We start from the raw sequence: 20,137 nt of genomic DNA on the forward strand, positions 1-20,137 counted from the left end.
GTTTCCCTCCCGCAGTGCTTCATGAACGCCATCCTGCAGTGCCTGAGCAACACGCGCGAGCTGCGCGACTTCTGCCTGCAGCGGCTCCACCTGCGGGACCTGAGCCACGGCAGCCGCGCCAGCACGGCCCTCATGGAAGGTGGGCCCGTCCGCACAGCCCCTTCCCCCGCACGTTCCCGCTCCGCTGTGGCTGCACAGGAGCTGTTCTCTTTCCTTTTTAAAAAATATATATTTGTGTTGATTTCAGAGAGGAAAGGAGAGGGGGAGAGAGAGAAACAGCAGTGGGGAGAGAGAATCACGGATCGGCTGCCTCCTGCACGCCCCCCCGGGATCCAGCCCGCAGCCCGGGCCTGTGCCCTTGCTCGGAATAGAACCGGGACCCTCCTGTCGGCAGGCCTGCGGGCTCCTCGCTGGGAGCCTGCTTTCGGAGCTGCTCACAGGGGACGCTCCCTGCCCCCCTTCCCGCAGAGTTCGCCAAGCTCATCCAGGCCATGTGGACTTCGCCTCCCAACGAGGTGGTGAGTCCCTCGGAGTTCAAGACCCAGATCCAGAGATTCGCCCCGCGCTTCGTGGGCTATAAGTAAGGGCCTTGCACTTATAAGTGGCGCATGCCCCACTCAGCCCCCAGCCCCCAGCCCCGGAGGGCGGGCAGCGGCTGGGCCAGGGCGGCTGCTCACTCTGTTCTGGGCTCAGTCAGCAGGATGCTCAGGAGTTCCTCCGCTTCCTTCTGGATGGGCTGCACAATGAGGTAAACCGAGTCACAGTGAGGCCTAAGTCCACCCCTGAGAACCTCGATCACCTTCCGTAAGTAAGAGGAGGAACGTGGGGAGCAAAACTGGATGGACTTGAGGTGTTTGCCTACGTCCCAGGGCAGTGGCTTGAGAAGAAGCTTGAATATTAAGGATAAGATTGATAGAGGCTACAGGCACCACGGTTTGACCCCTGACCCCACTGCCTTCCCCTCTCTGGTCCCCAGCGATGACGAGAAAGGGCGGCAGATGTGGCGGAAATACCTGGAGCGGGAAGACAGCCGGATTGGCGGTGAGTGCGGGGGCTGAGTGGGGCGTGCGGGCCCAGGACCCCCCCCGCCCTGCCCGCGCGCCCTGAGCCGCCCCCGTCCCCCAGATCTCTTTGTGGGGCAGCTGAAGAGCTCCCTGACCTGCACGGACTGCGGCTACTGCTCCACGGTCTTCGACCCCTTCTGGGACCTCTCGCTGCCCATCGCCAAGGTAGGCGCCCCGCACTCGGGACTCCCCCACCCTCTGGCCGCTGACCTCTGACCTGTCCTTCGCCCGCCAGCGGGGCTATCCCGAGGTGACCTTAGTGGACTGCATGCGGCTCTTCACCAAAGAGGACGTGCTGGACGGCGACGAGAAGCCTGTAAGTGGCCTCCGGGAGGCTCCGGGCGGCGGCGGCCGCGGGCGGAGACCGCCTCGCCGGGCTCACCGCCTTCTGTCCCCAGACGTGCTGCCGCTGCCGCGCCCGCAGGCGGTGCCTGAAGAAGTTCTCCATCCAGCGGTTCCCCAAGGTGCTGGTGCTCCGTATCCTTAGGCCGCGGCCGCAGCCGCAGGGCAGAGGGTCTGGTGTGGCTCCGGTCCCGGGCGCCCTGGGGACCGCCCGTTCTCTGACTCTGCTTCACCCTGTCTGTCCTTGACGCGCTTCCTGCCAGATCTGAAACGGTTCTCCGAGTCCAGGGTGCGGACCAGCAAGCTCACAACGTTTGTGAACTTCCCGCTGAGAGACCTGGACTTGAGAGAATTTGCTTCAGAAAACACCAGTGAGTGTTTTTTAATTAAATATTTTTTAAATTGACTTCAGAGAGGAAGGAAGAGGGAGAGAGAAGGTGAGAGAGAATCATGGATCAGCTGCCTCTGCACGGCCCTGTGGGGAGCAAGCCTGCAACCTGGGCCTGTGCCCTGACCCGGACCCCAGCAGTGACCTCCCGGTGGTATTTGTCACGGGAGGGAGGGAAGGGGCACAGGTAGATGCAGATGGGAAGTCAGGAGGAGGGGAGCTGCTGGAGAGGGAGTTTGAAACTGGGAATCAAGGCAGGGGGGCGGGAATGCCGGGGGCTCGCAGACTGTGCTTCTTCCCCAGACCATGCTGTTTACAACCTGTACGCTGTGTCCAATCACTCCGGAACCACCATGGGCGGCCACTACACCGCGTACTGCCGGAGCCCGGCCACTGGCGAATGGCACACGTTCAATGACTCCAGGTGAGACAGGCCTGCGCCCAGACAGCCCCCGCTGCCAGACCCTGCCCCTGCCCGTCTGCGTGGCTTCCACCTTGGCTGACGGGAAAGTTAGAGCCAGAGCCTAGCTGGTGTTGCTCAGTGGAGGGAGATCAGCCCTTGGACTGAAGGGTGCTGGGCTCGATCCGCAGTGTGGGGCGAGCAGGGGCAGCCGATTGATGATTCTCTCTCATCGTTGATGTTTCCCCCTCTCCCTCTCCCTTCCTTTCTGAGATCAGTGGGAATATTTTTTTAAGCCAAGGGGCATGTCTGCTGCCCGTTTGAAGCCTAGCAGACGGCGTTGAGGGTGGCGCGGGTGGGCCCAGAGCACAGCGCCGCCCGCAGCCCGGGCGCTGACTCCTCTCTCCGCAGCGTCACGCCCATGTCCTCCGGCCAAGTGCGCACCAGCGACGCCTACCTGCTCTTCTACGAGCTGGCCAGCCCGCCCTCCCGCATGTAGCGCAGAGCGCCCCCACGTGGCGGCCACGCCCTGCGTGTTTTTTAAAAAACAGCAAACCTGACAAATAAGAGAAAAATAAAGTGAGTAAAGCTGCGGAGCAGGCGTGGCTGCGACCGGGCGGGCGGAGCCGCGCAGCGAAGACCAGCAGGAGCGGAGCCGGCGCGGCCTGGGCTCTGCAGCTCCCAGCTCCGGCTCCTCCGAGTGGGGCCTCCCTGCCAGGAGCAGGAGCCCCGCCGACCGCTCGCCTGCCAGTCCTGGGACCCGGCTTTAAAGCCCGGGGCTCGCTGGCCTCGGCTGTCCGGCGGAGGCGCCCTCTGCCCCCTCTGCCCGGCAGACACGGCGGTTCCTGTCTCCTCAGACACGTTTTCTGAGCTCCTCGCCGTCCAGGCCCAGCACTGCCCCTGAGGCCTGGGAGCTAAAGAGTTTTGGTTTTTAGGGTTTTTGTTGTTTTCTTTCTTTCTTTCTTTAATGTTTTGGATGGAATCTAATTGCCTCTAAAGAATTGTGCCTTATAGCATTGGGGACCAGGGGGGTGACTGTCCCTCCCTGAAACGTCCCACAGCCACTTCCCTTGGCCCCACTCCACGTCCCACTGGCGGGGGCGGGCCAGCCCCCAGCCCGCTGGCTGGCAGCGGCGAGGAGCCGGGAGGGGAGAGGCGCTCTCTTGCGACGACGTAGAGAATCAGGTCCCTGCCCGCTCCCTCCCACCCCTGCTCACTCCGGCTGTGTGAAGGTCAACACAGTTCCTGTCCCTGGAGCCTCCTCTCACCTTTAATTTATTCCCCGCCCTGCCTTTCTCCCTGACCTCCCCCCCACCCCCCGCCGCCCGCTTTCTCAGCCTCCTCACAAGTTCTCAGGGATGCCGCCCTCCCGCACAGTGCCCGGCCTGCCCGGTGGTGCTGCCTCGCCGGAGGCAGGGTGCCCTGAGCCGTGGGCAGACCCTGTGCTGTCCCCGGAGGGTGCGTGCCGGCAGGGAGCTCTGCACCACTCAGGGCCCAGCTGGTGCAGTGGAGCCGGCAGATCCCCGTGCTCCCAGGAGGAGGCATCGGGGAGAGACACCCACTTGCACTTCGCTGGCCTGACACCTTCTCTAGGGACCCCGAGCCCCGGGCGCGGGCGTGTTTACTGTGTAAGCAGGGGCGAGCGCACACGGGCGTGTACAGAATAAAGCCCGGCTTGGAGGACTCCACTGGCCTGCGACGCTCTCGTGATTGGGGGGCTTGGTGTTGAGGACGCCCTGGCGCCGTGCCCAGACCCTGCTCCGCCCTGTACGCTTTCCGCCAGAAGCTGGTCTGCGCGTTCCGAGCCCGTTCACACTGAATGCCTCGCTGGTTCTCGCAGTCTTCATTCTTCTGAGCAAACGTGTCGGCGAGATGTCAGTCGCCTTTCTGAACTCCGCTCAGTCTCCGCTCCTGCACCTGAGGGCGGGCATACCTGACGGGCAATTTTTCTTTTTAAATATATGTTTTTATTTATTTTCACAAAGAGAGGAACATCAATGAGAGAAACATCACAGATCGCTGCCTTCTGCACACCCCACACTGGGACCTCACCCACAGCCCGGCCTGTGCCCTGACCGGGACGCAAACCAAAGACCTGGCTCCTAGTCGATGCTCAGCCCGAGCCACACCCGGGCAAGGGGACTCTGCGTCATGGCGTGGGCACCGGTTCTCGGCACACAGGACGTGCCCAGATGCCAGCGGAGGCTGAGGGCAGAGCTGCCCCGGGACCCACAGGAGATGGCAGCCTGCGCGGGGACCGCCGCTTCTCCCGCGCCCTTCTCAGCCATCGTCATTGGGGTGTCTCCTTTGGTTTATCTTTTCATAGTTCCATCAGATGTTCCCTCTCTGCCACTGATCTCAGAACGAGAAGCTGAAGTCTCTGCCTGCTGAGCCCCAGTGTTTTCTCAGGATTTCCCCCTTCACCATTCTCTCTCCGCAGAGAAAAACCACGGCTCGCCGGCCGGGGCAGCTGAGATCGACCTATGACCCGGGAGGTCACAGTTGGATTCCCAGTCAGGGCACAGGCCCAGATTGCGGGCTCGATTCCCAGTGGGGGGCGTGCAGGAGGCAGCCGGTCAATGATTCTCATCAGTGATGTTTCTGTCTCTCCCCTTCCTCCATAAAGTCAATAAAAATATATATTTTTTAAATATATTTTATTGATTTTTCTGAGAGAGGAAGGGAGAGAGAGAGATAGATAGAAACATCAATGAGAGCCGAAACCGGTCTGGCTCAGTGGATAGAGCGTCGGCCTGCGGACTGAAGGGTCCCAGGTTCGATTCCGGTCAAGGGCATGTACCTTGGTTGCGGGCACATCCCCTGTGCAGGACTCAGCTGATCGATGTCTCTCTCTCATCGATGTTTCTAGCTCTCTATCCCTCTCCCTTCCTCTCTAAAAAAAATCAATAAAAAATATTTTTTTTTTTTAAATGAGAGAGAATCCAACCAGCTGCCTCTTGCACACCCCCTACTGGGGATGTGCCCGCAACCAATGTACATGCCCTTGACCAGAATCGAACCTGGGACCCTTCAGTCCGCAGACTGATGCTCTGTCCACTGAGTCAAACCGGTTTCGGCTATATATATTTTTTTAAAGTAAAAGAAAAGTCACGTCCTGCCATTCCATCCTTGCTGAGACAGTGGCACCTGCTGTCAGACTCACCGAGCAGGCAGGCGGCGGAGAGGGCATTTGGGCATTTCCAGGAGTGAAAAGGGGATTGGAGCTGAGACCGGTTTGGCTCAATGGATAGAGCGTCAGCTTGGGAACTGAAGGGTCCCGGGTTCGATTCCGGTCAAGGGCATGTACCTTGGTTGCGGGCATATCCCCAGTAGGGGGTGTGCATGAGGCAGCTGATCGATGACTCTCTCTCATTGATGTTTCTAACTCTCTCTCTCCCTTCCTCTCTGTAAAAAATCAATAAAATATATTTTTAAAAAAAAAAAAAGGGGGATTGGAAACACCCACTGCATTTCTCCCTGCCCTGCCCTGGAGCGTCCGCCCGAATAAGGTTCTAAACACTGATGACTGACCGAAGCCCCGGGAATGGGGCGGCCCACAGGATGAAGGGGGTTAGAGCAAGGTGAACAGGAGAGCCCCGTCCGTGTCAGCTGCTATGCCTCCCCATTTTATCCAGACTAGAGGCCGATGCATGAAAATCCATGCGCTGAAGGGCATCCCTCCACAGCCTGCCCCCTCGCACACACTGGGAGCCCTCAAGGGCAGGAGGCGACGCCCACATCACACCTCTGCTGCTGCCACTGCCGGCAGCGCAAGGCTTGGCCGGCCCTGGTTACCTGAGCCTCAGGGTCCCTGGGCAGCTGGGCAGCCAACAGCAGAGGCTTGCCTGTGCCTCGAGCTGACCCTGGGCGGTGGGGAGCTGAGGGGACTAAGTGACTCTGGAGGCAGGCGCCCCAGTGGGGCTGAGGGGACTGGGCACCACCATCTTGTGGCTATGGGCACCACCATCTTTGAAGGTGGGGGGCAGTCAATTAGCATATTCCCTCCTTATTGGCTGTGAGCACCACCATTTTTGCAATGATGGGAGGGTCAATTAGCATATTCCCTCTTTATTAGATAGGATACTAGAGGCTTGGTGCATGACATTCATGCACTGGGCAGTCCGGAACCCTAGGGGGATGGGGGATGTCTGCCTGCAGGCTGAATCCAGCAGGCAGGCATCCCCCAGGGTCCCTAGCACTGCCATGGAGACAGGAGGGGCTCCTGCCACCACCACTGTGCTTGCCAGCCGTGAGCACTGACCACCAGGGGGCAGCTCCTGTGTTGAGCATATGCCCCCTGGTAGTCAGTGCATGTCATAGCAACTAGTCATTTCACCAGTCTGTCAATTTGTATATTAGGGTTTTATTATATGATATATTTTTATTGATTTTAGCAAAGGAGAGAGAGAGACATCAATGATGAGAGAATCACTGATCAGCTGCCTACTGCTCAGGCTACACTGGTGGTGAAGCTCACAACCCAGGCCTGTGTCCTGACTAGAAGGGAACTATGACCTCCTGGTTCATAGGTCAACACTCCCCACCGAGCCAGGCCAGCCAATCACACCTCCCTGAGAATGCATGCCTCTCCGGAGAGCGGCGGGCTGGGGGCCCTGGTCCCTGGCTCTTCCTTCTAGACTCAACTTGAGGTGCTTTCTCGTCCCCGTGGCAACAGGTCCTGCTGCTACCAGATGGCAAACAAAATCTGCCCCCGTTTCTTTATCCGTCAGCTTTGCTTCCTAGCAACTGGGATTTCTCCCCCATTCTTCGCGTGCCTTTCAGCAGGCCTGGGGAGCGAGTCCCCTGCACCTGCTCCGTGGGACCTTCCACGGGCCTCCGCCTCCTGAGCCTGCACGCCTGTCTGACTTAAGGAGATCAAGCTAGTGAACCTCAACGGTCTCCGCTCACGTGTCCTCGTTGCAGACACTTCTCCAAATACGTGCCCCGAGTTCTAAGGAGACTTACATGGCTCTGGTTCCCAGGTTTCAGTTCATGAAGTTACTATAGAAATGCAAGTGCGCAACCCTGGCCGGTGTGGCTCAGTGGATAGAGCGTTGGCCAGTGGACTTAAGGGTCCCGGGTTCAATTCTGATCAAGGACACACACCCGGTTGTGGGCGCAATTCCCAATGTGGGGCATGCAGGAGGCAGCCAATCAATGGTTCTCATCACCATTGATGTTTCTATCTCTCCCTCTCTCTTTCTCTCTGAAATCATTAAAAAGATAAAAAGCTAAAACCAGCCAAAGCCAGCTTCGCTCAGTGGTAGAGCGTCCGTTCTGCAGACTGAAGGGTCCCAGGTTCGATTCCGGTCAAGGGCATGTACATTGGTTGCGGGCACATCCCTAGTAGGGGGTGTGCAAGAGCAGCTGGTGGTGTTTCTCTCTCATCGACGTTTCTAGCTCTCTGTCTCTCTCCCTTCCTCCTCTCCGTGAAATATCAATAAAATATATTTTAAAAAAACAAAACCTAAAACCAGTTTGCTCTGGATAGAGTGTCGGCCTGCGGAATCAAGGGTCCCAGGTTTGATAAAATATATTGTTAAAAAAATAAAATGATAAAAATATATTTTAAATATATTTTATTGATTTTTTTACAGAGAGAAAGGGAGAGGGATAGAGAGCTAGAAACATTGATGAGGAAGAAATATCTACCAGCTGCCTCCTGCACACCGCTTCAAGGGATGTGCCCACAACCAAGGTACATGCCCTTGACGGGAATCAAACCTGGGACCTTTCAGTTTGCAGACGGACGCTCTATCCACTGAGCCAAACCGGTTTCGGCAATAAAAATATATTAAATAAATAAATACCAGTGGGCAAAAGTAGATGTACGGTTGTGGGTACACAAAACACAGTTTATTTTTGTGTTCTTATTTATGTATTATTGCATTATTTGTATTACAACTGTAAACCTACTTTTACCCACCCCTATGTAAAAAATGCACATGTGAGCATATATGTACTTCATGTGACTAATGCTCAGAAGGCGCGTGTCCTTTTGTCTCCACAAAGCTGTGGAGTTGGGGCCTGGAGGCCTTGTCCACGGCCATCTTTGGCAATTAGGGTGCGAGCAGGAGGGCCGGGCCAGACCTGGGGCAGGGAGCAGGCCCCCAGCGGCCAGGAGGAAGCAGCGGCTGGGCCCGGCGTGCGGCCTGGGCCACCTCCCCACTTGGGCTCCAGCTAAGGCCTCGTACTTGCCCACAGGCCTCTGGCCCCCACTGCTCTGCACGGTTTACAGAAAGGACCTGGCCGTGGGCAGGGAGGGAGAGGAAAGGGACAAAAATGGGAAGCCAGGGGTCCAGCAGCCCGGCTCCTAAAGCTCACACATTTGGGCCTCAGTTCCATCTGCCAAACGGGAACAAAAGCAGCTCTGACCTTGCCCAGGGCTGCTGTGAAGGTCACACGAGGCCACGAGAGGAGGGCCCTGCTCCCTGTCTCACTGCCATCCCTGGGCCGCTCTCCCCGGGCCTGGCCCCGGGGCCACGTGAAGCAGCCACGGCAAGAGCGCTGGTGCCAGCCGGACGCGTCGCCGGGCGGCCTAGCAAAGCCAGCAGGGAGAAGGCTCCCGACCCGCCTCCCGCACACTGGGCCCCGCACATGACCGCCCCAAGGCCAGTCTGCCCAGCCATCCTGCTGAAAGCAGCTCCCAAGCCAGGCCCGTCCCTCCGTCCGCCAGTCCCTCCACCCATGTGCTCGGCCCCTGCTTTCTGGACTCACCCCCCCAGGTCTGCCCATTCAAATACCTTCCAGCCTTAAACTCCAGACAGTATCCACCTCTCCCAGGAAGCCCTCTGCATGCCCCCAGCGAGGGCCATTCGACCTCCGATCTTCAACCCAGTGAATTGTCTTCATGTCTGTCCGCTGCACCAGCAGTTCTGGGGGGGGGGGGGGGGGGGGTGCTGAAATGACTGAGAACTCCAGCCCGGCCACGTGGCTCCACGGCTGAGCATCCACCTATTCCCAATCAGGCACAGGCCTGGGTTTCAGGCTCCATCCCCAGTGGGGGGCGTGCAGGAGGCAGCTGACCAATGATTCTCTCTCATCATGGATGTTTCTTCTTTCTCTCCCTCTCTCTTCCTCTCTGAAATCAATAGAAATATATTTTTAAAGATATTTTATTGATTTTTTTACAGAGAGGAAGGGAGAGGATAGTTAGAAACATCGATGAGAGAGACATCCATCAGCTGCCTCCTGCACACCTCCTACTGGAGATGTACCCGCAACCAAGGTACATGCCCTTGACTGGAATCAAACCTGGGACCCTTCAGTCCACAGGCCTACGCTCTATCCACTGAGCCAAACCAGTCAAGGCAATAAAAATCTATTTTAAAAAATAAAAAATAATAACAGTAAATCCTTTCTATAGTAAGATAAATAACATTGTCCATTTTTTCAAAAACTACATTTTACAGATCAAAAAGAAATTAATGCCCTGGCCGGTTTGGCTCAGTGGATAAAGCATCGGCCCCAAGACTTGCAGGGTCGGTCCTGCATTTGATTCCGGTCAAGGGCGCAAACCTTGGTTGCAGGTTCCCCCAGCCCTGGTCAGGGTACATGCAGGAGGCAGCCAATTGGTGTGTCTCTCACATCAGTGTTTCTCTCTGTCTCTCCCACTCCCTTCCACTCTCCCTAGAAACAATGGAAAGATATCCTCAGGGGAGGGGAGGGGAGGGGAGGGGAGGGGAGGGAAAGGAGAAAGGAGAAAGGAGAAAGGAGAAAGAAAGGAGAAAGGAGAAAGGAGAAAGGAGGAAAGGAAAGGAAAGGAAAGGAAAGGAAAGGAAAGGAAAGGAAAGGAAAGGAAAGGAGGTAGGGAGGAAACGAGCGAGCAGGGTAGCAGTTTTACATTTTTGCAGGTCTTGTGAGTGCCCACCTCGCTAACCCCCAGGGAGTTCTCCTTCGCTGCACGCAGGTCCCGCGAACACACAGCACACAGCCTGGGGCACTGCACGTGGAGATGGCGTCAGTGCTGCTACGGAGAGACCTTCAGCTGGCGCATCCTTGTGCAGCCCCGCCTGCGGACACAGCTGCCGAGGCCCCCGCGGAGCAGGCAGAGCCTGGGGCAGGGCTGCCTCCGGTCACAGGATGGCCTCCTGGGCCAGGGTGGGTGAGGGGGCAGAAGACCAGCACTTTGTTCTTTGTTCATTCTCCCCGAGGGTGTTTCCACTGATTTTAGAGAGGGGGTGGGGAGAGGGAGAGACAGAGAGAAACATGGTGTGAGAGAGACACATGGATCAGTTGCCTCCTGCACTCCCTGACCAGGGCCTGGGCCAGGGAGGAGCCTGCAACCCAGGTACGTGTCCTTGACCAGAATCGAACCCAGGACCCTTTGGTCCACAGGCCGATGCTCTGTCCACTGAGCCACAGCAGCCAGGGCCAGACCAACACTTTGGATTCACCTGGCCCCATATTCTGCTCTGGTCTCTGTCGCTCCCAGGTGTGAGCGTGGAGCCACCTTTTGGAAAATAGTTGTGCCACCTCATGGAGGGACAGACAAACTGCTGCCAGAGCTCTGCGGGGCCTGGCACCGGGGCTCCGTGGCTGTCAGCTGCCTCCCCGCCCTCAGGCGGCCGCCCACAGACCAGGCAGCCACCCCTGTGTCCCCGGGGGAGGGCGCCGGGCGGGCAGGCTTCCCTGGGAGCGCCCAGTGCGGAGGGAGCGCCCCAATGCGGGGGGAGCGCCCCGGTGGGGAGGGAGCGCTCCGGCGCGTTGGGGGGGAGCGCCCAGACGGGGAGGGAGCGCCCAGGCGGGGAGGGAGCGCCCGGTGCAGGGGGGAGCGCCCCGGTGGAGAGGGAGCGCCCCGGTGGAGAGGGAGCGCCCCGGTGGAGAGGGAGCGCCCCGGCGCGTGGGGGGGGGGAGCGCCCGGTGGAGAGGGAGCGCCCCGGCGAGGAGGGAGCGCCCAGGCGGGGAGGGAGCGCCCCGGTGCAGGGGGGAGCACCCCGGCGAGGAGGGAGCGCCCAGGCGGGGAGGGAGCGCCCAGACGGGGAGGGAGCGCCCGGTGCAGGGGGGAGCGCCCCGGTGGAGAGGGAGCACCCCGGTGAGGAGGGAGCGCCCAGGCGGGGAGGGAGCGCCCAGACGGGGAGGGAGCGCCCAGGCGGGGAGGGAGCGCCCGGTGCAGGGGGGAGCGCCCCGGTGGAGAGGGAGCACCCCGGTGAGGAGGGAGCACCCCGGTGGAGAGGGAGCGCCCCCGTGGAGAGGGAGCGCCCCGGCGAGGAGGGAGCGCCCCGGTGGGAGTTAGCGTGGAGGCTCTGGTTGTGGATGTAGCTGGGACGCCCAGCCCTTTGGAGAGGTGCCCTGCCCTCCTGCCCTCCTGCCCAGGCGGCACCTCTCCGCCCCCCCACTCCTCTCGCAGGCTGAGGGCAGCGGGGGTCCGCCCCTCACTGCTCCGCCCTGAGCAGCCGGTCTGCCCGCAGGGCTCTCATCCTGTCCTGGGAGCCAGGGGGGAGCTGGGCCTGGACTCAGCTCCCTGGCCGCCTTCCCTTCTAGCACCCCTCAGGCGCACCCACACTGCCTGCTCGCTCTCTCTCTCTCTCTCTCACACACACACACACACACAGATACACACATACACACATATATACACACGCACACACATACACACACATATACACACACCCGCGTGCACAGCACCTAGTTTCTCCTGTGGGATGTGCGCAGCACGAGTGCCTGCCAGGGCGGCCCGCAGGCCTCAGCTGAGTTGGATTAGGGGCCGGTCCCCCCTTTGCAAATCCCTCCTGGCAGCCGCGCCCTCCCTCCGGGCACAGCCCCAGCGCCAGCCGGCCTGTCAAGTGCGGCCCTGGAGCCGGCGGCCGGGGTCAGGAGCCGCCCGGTTCGGCTTCGGCAAGAGCATGAGGGACGGCGCGGACACCGTCCTGCGCGTGGAGTCCGCAGAGCTGAGCCAGGTGAGGCCGCCGAGAGCCACTCAGACCCAGCTGCCCCCCCCCCCCGCGGTGCCCTGCCCTCAGCCCTCCGCCTCTCTCACAGACCGAATTCTGCAACCCCGCCTTCGAGCCCGAGTGGGGGCCGCCTCACCCGCCACCCGCCTCCTGGGGGGATGCCCGCCGTCCTGCCCGCGCTGCCTGGCACGGTAGCGTCTGGGGTGCTGCGGGGGAGGACCCAGAGGCCGGGCTGAGGGGCACCGGAGGGTGCCGCGGAGCGGGGTTCAGTCCGACCCCATCTGCCCACAGGTTGGCGTCCCGGAGGGCTGCCACCCGACTGGCACTTCGGAGGGCTGTGCGCCCTGCTGCTGGCCAGCCTGCTGCTGGGGCTGCTGGGGCTGGTGGCCGTCCTGCTGGCCCGTGAGTGCCGCCTGCGGGAGAGGGCTTTGGACGCCCGAGCTGTGCCCCGCTTCCCCCAGGGCTCAGCCCCTCTGAGCCTCCCCTCCCCCTTCCTGCTTCCAGAGCTGCAGGCTGCACCCCCACCCGGAGCTTCCTCTCCTCCGCTGCCCGCCAGGGGCCTCGGCATCTCTGGCACCCCTGCCGCCACCGCCACCTCGGGGACCCCCAAGGGGCAGCGAGAGGCGGGCCTGAGCCTGGCGCCCCAGGCCTGTGAGTGTCACGGGCTGACCTTGAGGGGGGCATGAGCGGGGGCGGGGGGCTGGAAGAGGCACGGGCTGGGGAAGGGTCTCTCCCCATTGACCTCTGAGCTCTAACCGCTGTCTCCGCAGCCTGTGGGGGCCTCCTCCTTGGACCACAGGGCGTCTTCAGCAGCCCCAACTACCCAGACCCCTATCCGCCCGACACCCACTGTGTGTGGCACATCCGGGTGCCCGCAGACCGGGCCATACAGCTCCGGATCGAAGCTCTGGGCACGGAGGGCACGGCCTCCTGCCTCTTCGACCGCTTGGAAATCTCCCCAGAGCCGGAAGGGCCCCTCCTCAGGTGGCCCCAGCCCCAGCCCCACCTGCCTGAGTCCCTGTCTGGGAGGCAGCGCCAGGAAGTGGGGGGGGAAAGGCCTGATCGGGAGGAAACAGTCTCCACAGCCGAGCACAGCTCTGCTGCCCTCTTGCTCTATGACCTTGGGAAGGTCACTTCCCGTCTGCCAGTTTCCAAATCTGTAAACTGGAGCCTCGACCTCCTTTCTCATCAAGAAATGTCGCCAGGCCCAGACGGTGTGGCTCCGTGGATAGAGCGTCAACCTTTAGACTGAAGGGTCTCGAGTTTGATTCCCATCAAGAGCAGATGCCTGGGTTGTGGGTTCGAGCCCCAGTGGGGGGGGGGGTGCAGGAGGCAGCTGATCGATGATTCTCTCTCATCATCTATGTCTCTCTCCCTTCCTCTCTGAGATCAATAAAAATACATTTTTAAATATATATTTTATTCATTTTTTACAGAGAGGACGAGAGAGGGATAGAGTTAGAAACATCAATGAGAGAATAATCGATCAGCTGCCTCCTACACACCACAATCGAACCCGGGACCTTTCAGTCCACAGGCCACTGAGCAAACCGGTTTCGGCTAAAAATGCATTTTTAAAAAGAAAAGTGTGCAGAGCTGGGTGCCCAGCGGGAGGAAGCCAGAGCTCCCTGGGACACGGCAGGACCACATGGGCACAGCAGGCGCAGGCTGCCCTGAGCCCTCGCCCTCCCCGGCTTCCTGCAGGCTGTGCGGCAGGGACCCGCCCCCCACACTCCACACCAACGCCAGCCGCCTCCGCGTGGCCTTCGTCTCGGACAGCAGCGTGGAGGGGCGAGGCTTCCGGGCCTGGTTCCAGGCCGTGGCCCGGGGGCGCGGTGAGCGTGTGCGGGGGGGGGGGGGGGGGGGGCCCAGCGGCCGCAGGTCCCTTCCTCCCCGACACCCCCAGCACCGCAGGCAGGGAGGCTCTGGCGGTCCTGACTCCGGACGCTCCGCACCCCAGGGAGCTGTGCCCAGGACGAGGTCGCCTGCGACCAGCTCACCTGCCTGCCCCCCGGCTCGGCGTGCGACGGGCTCCCCCGCTGCGCTGACGGCAGGGACCAGGGCGACTGCAGCACCCCCTCAGGGGCTTCAGGTCTGATCCGGTGCAGGCTGGGCTCCCGGTCTGGCCCCGCCCTAACCGCGGGGCCCTGTTCCCCGCGGCGCGGCCAGCCTGCGGACAGAGGCCAGAGGCCGGCCAGCACGCCTCCTCCTCTCGACAGGATGTGGCGGGAACCTGACGGGGCTCCAGGGAAGTTTCTCTGCTCCCAGCTTCCTGCAGGGGTACCCTCAGCGACTGGTAAGCTGGCATCCATGGAGAGGGCAGGTGGCATCTGGCCTGGCTGACTGAGAACAGCACAGCAGACACGGCCTTGTCCTTGGGAAGGTCAGAGGTCAAGCAGACAGGAAGGGAGTATTATTTTTATTTTTTTTAAATGTATTTTTATTAATCTCAGAGAGGAAGGGAGAGGGAGAGAGAGAAGCATCCATGATGAGAGAGAATCATGGATCGGCTGCCTCCTGCACGTCCCACACTGGGGATCAATCTTGCAACCCAGGCCTGTGCCCTGACCAGGAATCGAACCGTGACCTCCTGGTTCATAGATTGATGGTCAACCATTGAGCCACACAGCTGGACAGGAAGGGAGCATTAAGTGCCTACTGTATACCTAGTCATTCCATCCCCGTTGGTCCCTGAGAGCAGACAAGTAGGAAGGCCCTTCCTGTCTGGAGAAGCACCTCTGAGGAGCTGTGGGCAGTGCCCACCCTTCCAGGCCTAGCCTGGGCGATCATAGGGACAGCAGGAACCTGGAATGATGCCAGCTGTGCCCCCAGCTTTGCACCTGGCACATCTCCGTCCCCGCCGGACATGGCGTAGAACTGCAGTTCCTCACCTTCAACCTGGACGCCCAGGGGGAGTGTCAGTCCGACCACGTGGCGGTGTACGAGGCCGGCAGCTCGGGGGCCCTGGGCCTCCTGGGCAGGTATCTGAGCGCAGGAGTCCCCGGCGGCCCTGCCTTCCTCCGCAGTAACCACGCCCGCTTCCTAGCGATTCGCCAACCTTTCCCTCACTTCCGGTCCCTCGGCTCCTCCCAGCAGGTGTCCGCACTGTCCCCGCCCCCGCCCCCAGGAGGCCGCCCCGCTGCGCGCCCGGACTTCCCCATCCCCAGGGCCGGAGCTCCCTTGGTTGGCACTTCGTCCCCTGCACGCGTGCCTCCCCCTCAGACCCTAAGTCCCATGCCCCAGGAGGGTCTCCCACCCGCTCCAGCCTCACCCAGGCGCCGAGCTCCGTGGCCTGGGGGCCTCAGGCCGCACCCAGGGCCGCTCTTGCCGCAGGTTCTGTGGGGCAGAGCCGCCACCCCGCCTCCTCTCCTCGCGCCCCCGGCTGGCCGTGCTCCTCAGGGCAGGCCGTGGCTCCGGGGGCTTCTCGGCCACCTACCGGGCCCTGGACGCCTCAGAGAGTAGGTGCCTGGGCAGGTGGGTGTGGGCATGGGGTGCCTCTGGGAGAGGAGGGCAGAGGGCAGGGCTGAGGTCCGGTGGGGCACCGCAGAGCCAGTGGGGCACTGCCCTCCCTGCACCTGCAGAGCCCTGTGGGCCCACGGGGCCCTCCTGCCAGGACCCGGGGTGTCGGCGCTGGATGTGTGACCTGCGGCCAGACTGTGCAGAGGGCAGCCCCGCCCAGTGCGGCCCCGTGTCGCCCCCTCCAGGTGAGCATCCTGGTCCCCCCGTGTCCCCCCTCCAGGTGAGCATCCTGGTCCCCCCGTGTCCCCCCTCCAGGTGAGCATCCTGGTCCCCCCGTGTCCCCCCCATGTCCCCCCTCCAGGTGAGCATCCTGGTCCCCCCGTGTCCCCCCTCCAGGTGAGCATCCTGGTCCCCCCGTGTCCCCCCTCCAGGTGAGCATACTGGTCCCCCGTGTCCCCCCTCCAGGTGAGCATCCTGGTCCCCCCGTGTCCCCCCTCCAGGTGAGCAGCCTGGGTCCCCCGTGTCCCCCTCCAGGTGAGCAGCCAGGGTCCCCCGTGTCCCCCCTCCAGGTGAGCAGCCTGGGTCCCCCCCGTGTCCCCGTGAGCCCGGTCCCCAGTGTCCCCCTCCAGGTGAGCAGCCTGGGTCCCCCGTGTCCCCCCTCCAGGTGAGCAGCCAGGTCCCCCCGTGTCCCCCCTCCAGGTGAGCAGCCTGGGTCCCCCCCGTGTCCCCCCCATGTCCCCCCTCCAGGTGAGCAGCCTGGGTCCCCCGTGTCCCCCCTCCAGGTGAGCAGCCAGGGTCCCCCGTGTCCCCCCCATGTCCCCCTCCAGGTGAGCAGCCAGGGTCCCCCGTGTCCCCCCTCCAGGTGAGCAGCCTGGGTCCCCCCCCGTGTCCCCCCCATGTCCCCCCTCCAGGTGAGCAGCCAGGGTCCCCCGTGTCCCCCCTCCAGGTGAGCAGCCTGGGTCCCCCCGTGTCCCCCCCATGTCCCCCCTCCAGGTGAGCAGCCTGGGTCCCCCGTGTCCCCCCCATGTCCCCCCTCCAGGTGAGCAGCCTGGGTCCCCCGTGTCCCCCCCATGTCCCCCCTCCAGGTGAGCAGCCTGGGTCCCCCGTGTCCCTCCCCGTGTGCCCCCTCCAGGTGAGCAGCCTGGGTCCCCCCGTGTCCCCCCTCCAGGTGAGCAGCCTGGGTCCCCCCGTGTCCCCCCCATGTCCCCCCTCCAGGTGAGCAGCCTGGGTCCCCCGTGTCCCCCATGTCCCCCTCCAGGTGAGCGGCCTGGGTCCCCCGTGTCCCCCCTCCAGGTGAGCAGCCAGGGTCCCCCGTGTCCCCCCTCCAGGTGAGCAGCCTGGGTCCCCCATGTCCCCCCCGTGTCCTCCCTCCAGGTGAGCAGCCTGGGTCCCCCGTTGTCCCCCCCGTGTCCTCCCTCCAGGTGAGCAGCCTGGGTCCCCCGTGTCCCCCCCATGTCCCCCTCCAGGTGAGCGGCCTGGATCCGGCCTCGGACAGAGCCTGGCAGGCTAGCAGGCTGTTTTAAAAGAGGCCTGCCTGTGCCAGGGCCGGCCATGGCGCTCAGAGAGGCGTGAAGGCCTCTCCCTCCGTCTGTCCCCTATGACGCTCACCACCCCCTCGGACCCTTAGAGGGCTTGGGCGCCGGCGGCCACCCCCGGGCGTGGACCCACGTGACCCCTGCCCGCAGCGCCGGCCTGTGAGCCCGTCCGCGTGGCCATGTGCCTGGGGCTCAGCTACAACGCCACCGCCTTCCCGAACATCTGGACCGGCGCAGCCGCCCAGGAGGAGGCGGGGGAGGTGCTCAGACAGCACGAGGTGCGGGAGGGGAGGAGGGGCGGGGTGGGGCGGACGCTGGGCGCGGCTGAGGCTGACCTCCTCCCGCAGAGCCTGGCCCGCCTTCCCTGCTACCCGAGCCTCCGGAGGCTCCTCTGCGGGCTGCTGGTGCCCCGCTGCACCCCGCTGGGCAGCGTGCTCCCCCCGTGCCGCTCTGTCTGCCAGGAGGCGGAGCACCGATGCCAGTCTGGCCTGGCACTGCTGGGTACCCCCTGGCCCTTCAACTGCAACCGGCTGCCCGAGGCCGCGGGCGTGGAAGCATGTGCCCAGCCCTGACGCCCTCGGGGCCCGCCCTCCGCCCGCCCACTGCCTACGGGGCAGCCGGGCCTTCTGGGGCCTCGAGGAGGAGGGACCCTCCGCAGGCTCCTTCTGTCCCTGCACCTCCAGCTGTGCCCTTGGCAACCCAGCCGCTTCCCACTAAGCCCGACCCCCATTCCTGTCTCCTGCCTCCCCCTCCATCTGCTTCTCCAGGTGTCTCCGTCACCCACCTTTTAAAATGTATTTTTATTGCCTTCAGAGAGGAAGAGAGAGGGAGAGATGGAAACATCCATGATGGGAGAGAATCATGGGTCGGCTGCCTCCTGCACGCCCCTCAGTCCGCAGGTCGCGCTCTACCCACTGTACCACACCGGCCAGGGCTCGGCCCCAGCCTCGGACCGTTTTGTTTGTTCCCCGAGTGCCTGGGCTGTACGGGCCTGTCCTGGGCCGGGACCCAGACGTCTGCCTTCTGCCTGCAGCCCTCTCGGCCCTCTTCTCCGCGCACATTTCTCGGGCAACACCTCCCCGACCGCCCCCGGAGCCGCAGGGCCGGCGTGTCTGTCTGTCCCCGCGGCCGGCCGGCGCTCCCCTCCCCTCCCCCCGCAGCCTGGCCGCCCGCCGGGCACCAGAGTTCCTCCCGCCGGGCCTGGGCTTCCTCCCGGCGCGGCGCGGGGCGGGGCGGGCCGCCGGGGGCTCCCCTCTCCTCCCGCTGCGCTCTCGGGGCGAGGGGCGCCCTTTTCTTCGTCTCCGGCCGCTCCGCTCCCGGCTGGGGGCCGCGGGGTGGGGGCCAGGCCGGCCCGGAGGCTGGGCACCCCGCCCGCCCGCGGCGGGAGGACGGCGTCGGCCGCGCGCGCGCCATGAGGCTGCTGCTCGCCCTGCTGCTCCTGCGCCTGGCGGCCGGCGCGGCCCCGCCCGACGACAACAAGATCCCCAGCCTGTGCCCGGGGCACCCCGGCCTCCCCGGCACGCCCGGCCACCACGGCGCCCAGGGCCTGCCCGGCCGCGACGGCAGGGACGGCAGGGACGGCGCGCGCGGGGCGCCCGGAGAGAAGGGCGAGGGCGGGCGGCCGGGTAAGGCGGGGGCCGGGGCCGCGGGCGGGCGGGCGGGGGGCGGCCTCCCGGGGCGGGCGGGGGGCGCTCCCCCGGACCAGCCGCGCCCCTGGCCGGGGAGGGAGGAGGGGGCCCGCCCGCGGCGCTCCGGGACCCAGCGGGTCAGACCGCGCTCCGGGACGCGGGCCGGGGGCAGGGCGGGGCCGGCGGCTGCGGAGCTCGGAGGGGACGCGCGGTCCCCAGGGTCGCCCTCCGAGCCCGCGAACCCTCCCGTTCCCGCAGGACTGCCGGGGCCCCGCGGGGAGCCCGGGCCGCGCGGAGAGGCGGGCGCGGCGGGCGCGGCGGGGCCGGCGGGGGAGTGCGCGGTGCCCCCGCGCTCCGCCTTCAGCGCCAGGCGCGCCGAGAGCCGGGAGCCGCCGCCGCCGGACGCGCCGCTGCCCTTCGAGCGGGTGCTGCTGAACGAGCAGGGCCACTACGACGCGGCCTCGGGCAAGTTCACCTGCCGCGTGCCCGGCGTCTACTACTTCGCGGTGCACGCCACCGTCTTCCGCGCCAGCCTGCACTTCGACCTGGTCAAGAACGGCGAGGCCGTGGCCTCCTTCTTCCAGTTCTTCGGGGGCTGGCCCAAGCCCGCCTCGCTGTCGGGCGGCGCCATGCTGAGGCTGGAGCCCGAGGACCAGGTGTGGGTGCAGGTCGGGGTGGGCGATTACGTGGGCATCTACGCCAGCGTCAAGACGGACAGCACCTTCTCCGGGTTCCTGGTGTACTCCGACTGGCACGGCTCCCCTGTCTTCGCTTGATGCCCTCGCTCCCCGGGCGGGGGCCCCTGTCACGGGAGGCTGTGAGTGAGGAGGGGCGCCCTGCTGTCTGCTCAAGGCCTCTGGGAGACCCAGCCTGTGCTGGCAGGTGGGGTTCTCTGGCCCAGACCCCCCCCCCCCCCACCGCCCTCGGGTGCTCTCTCCCTATACTCTGCTTCTCTCCCTCTCCCCTTGCCCCTCGGGCTCCTGGGCCCTTTCGGTGGAGGCCGTTCAATAAATCTACAAGCCCTGCGCCTGGCTGAGTTTCGATGGTTGGAGGTGGAGATGCTCTGGGCCTGAGGGCGGGGAAAGCGAGGAGATGGAGCGGGGGGGGGGGGGGGGGGAGGGAGGGCCCTCGGCCAGACGCCCTGAGGGCAGGGGAGACCGCGCAGGCCCGAGGGAGGGGCTCCCTGGCTGAGGGAGGTGAGCTCTGGCCACTTCCGAATTCAGTGTCCTGTGCCCTGGGAGGGGCTACTTGTACACACACCCGTGATCTGGCCAACGGAAACCAAGCCGGCTTCTTCCTGGCCCGTTTTCCTGCTGCTGGCTTGGTCCCTAGATGGCGGGGAGGAAGGCTGCTCCTCCCTCACCCCCATTGCCAGGGAGGGAAGTGTCCCTGGGGTCTAGAGTAGTTTCTGAGGTGGCCATAAGAGGG

The 20,137-nt window shown here is 63.8% G+C and overlaps 3 protein-coding genes and 1 long non-coding RNA gene across 5 annotated transcripts in view; 3 read left to right on the forward strand and 1 right to left on the reverse strand.

The window, feature by feature from the left end:
• USP2 (ubiquitin specific peptidase 2) overlaps positions 1 to 3,882 on the forward strand; it is a 25,478-nt gene extending 21,596 nt beyond the window's left edge. For both annotated transcript variants that reach the window (XM_045582460.1, XM_036440165.2), the window contains 10 exons: positions 16 to 139; positions 469 to 580; positions 694 to 804; positions 977 to 1,041; positions 1,126 to 1,229; positions 1,300 to 1,380; positions 1,463 to 1,541; positions 1,670 to 1,777; positions 2,098 to 2,218; positions 2,606 to 3,882. In XM_045582460.1, the coding sequence (XP_045438416.1) occupies positions 16 to 139; positions 469 to 580; positions 694 to 804; positions 977 to 1,041; positions 1,126 to 1,229; positions 1,300 to 1,380; positions 1,463 to 1,541; positions 1,670 to 1,777; positions 2,098 to 2,218; positions 2,606 to 2,693 (993 nt within the window). In that variant the 3' untranslated portion in view covers positions 2,694 to 3,882. The remainder of the gene's footprint in view (positions 1 to 15; positions 140 to 468; positions 581 to 693; positions 805 to 976; positions 1,042 to 1,125; positions 1,230 to 1,299; positions 1,381 to 1,462; positions 1,542 to 1,669; positions 1,778 to 2,097; positions 2,219 to 2,605) is intronic.
• Positions 1 to 19,792, reverse strand: part of LOC123652457 — a 22,023-nt gene extending 2,231 nt beyond the window's left edge. The window contains exons 1-2 of the long non-coding RNA XR_006741809.1: positions 19,613 to 19,792; positions 12,364 to 12,368 (exon numbers count right to left, since the gene is read on the reverse strand). This is a non-coding gene — a long non-coding RNA (uncharacterized LOC123652457). The remainder of the gene's footprint in view (positions 1 to 12,363; positions 12,369 to 19,612) is intronic.
• LOC118720351 (membrane frizzled-related protein) lies at positions 12,018 to 18,173 on the forward strand. The gene is made up of 12 exons (XM_045582461.1): positions 12,018 to 12,093; positions 12,176 to 12,278; positions 12,379 to 12,489; positions 12,592 to 12,738; positions 12,858 to 13,071; positions 13,792 to 13,922; positions 14,048 to 14,179; positions 14,307 to 14,383; positions 14,920 to 15,068; positions 15,421 to 15,545; positions 15,669 to 15,791; positions 17,232 to 18,173. Exons 1-12 carry the CDS (start codon positions 12,040 to 12,042, stop codon positions 17,651 to 17,653), a joined length of 1,788 nt encoding a protein of 595 aa, XP_045438417.1. The 5' UTR covers positions 12,018 to 12,039; the 3' UTR covers positions 17,654 to 18,173.
• Positions 18,353 to 19,734, forward strand: C1QTNF5 (C1q and TNF related 5). The gene is made up of 2 exons (XM_036440167.2): positions 18,353 to 18,706; positions 18,968 to 19,734. Exons 1-2 carry the CDS (start codon positions 18,493 to 18,495, stop codon positions 19,483 to 19,485), a joined length of 732 nt encoding a protein of 243 aa, XP_036296060.1. The 5' UTR covers positions 18,353 to 18,492; the 3' UTR covers positions 19,486 to 19,734.
• Positions 19,793 to 20,137: the final 345 nt, after the last annotated feature.

This window comes from Pipistrellus kuhlii, unplaced genomic scaffold (assembly GCF_014108245.1).
Source record: "Pipistrellus kuhlii isolate mPipKuh1 unplaced genomic scaffold, mPipKuh1.p scaffold_m20_p_162, whole genome shotgun sequence".
NCBI classification, from domain to species: Eukaryota; Metazoa; Chordata; class Mammalia; order Chiroptera; family Vespertilionidae; genus Pipistrellus; species Pipistrellus kuhlii.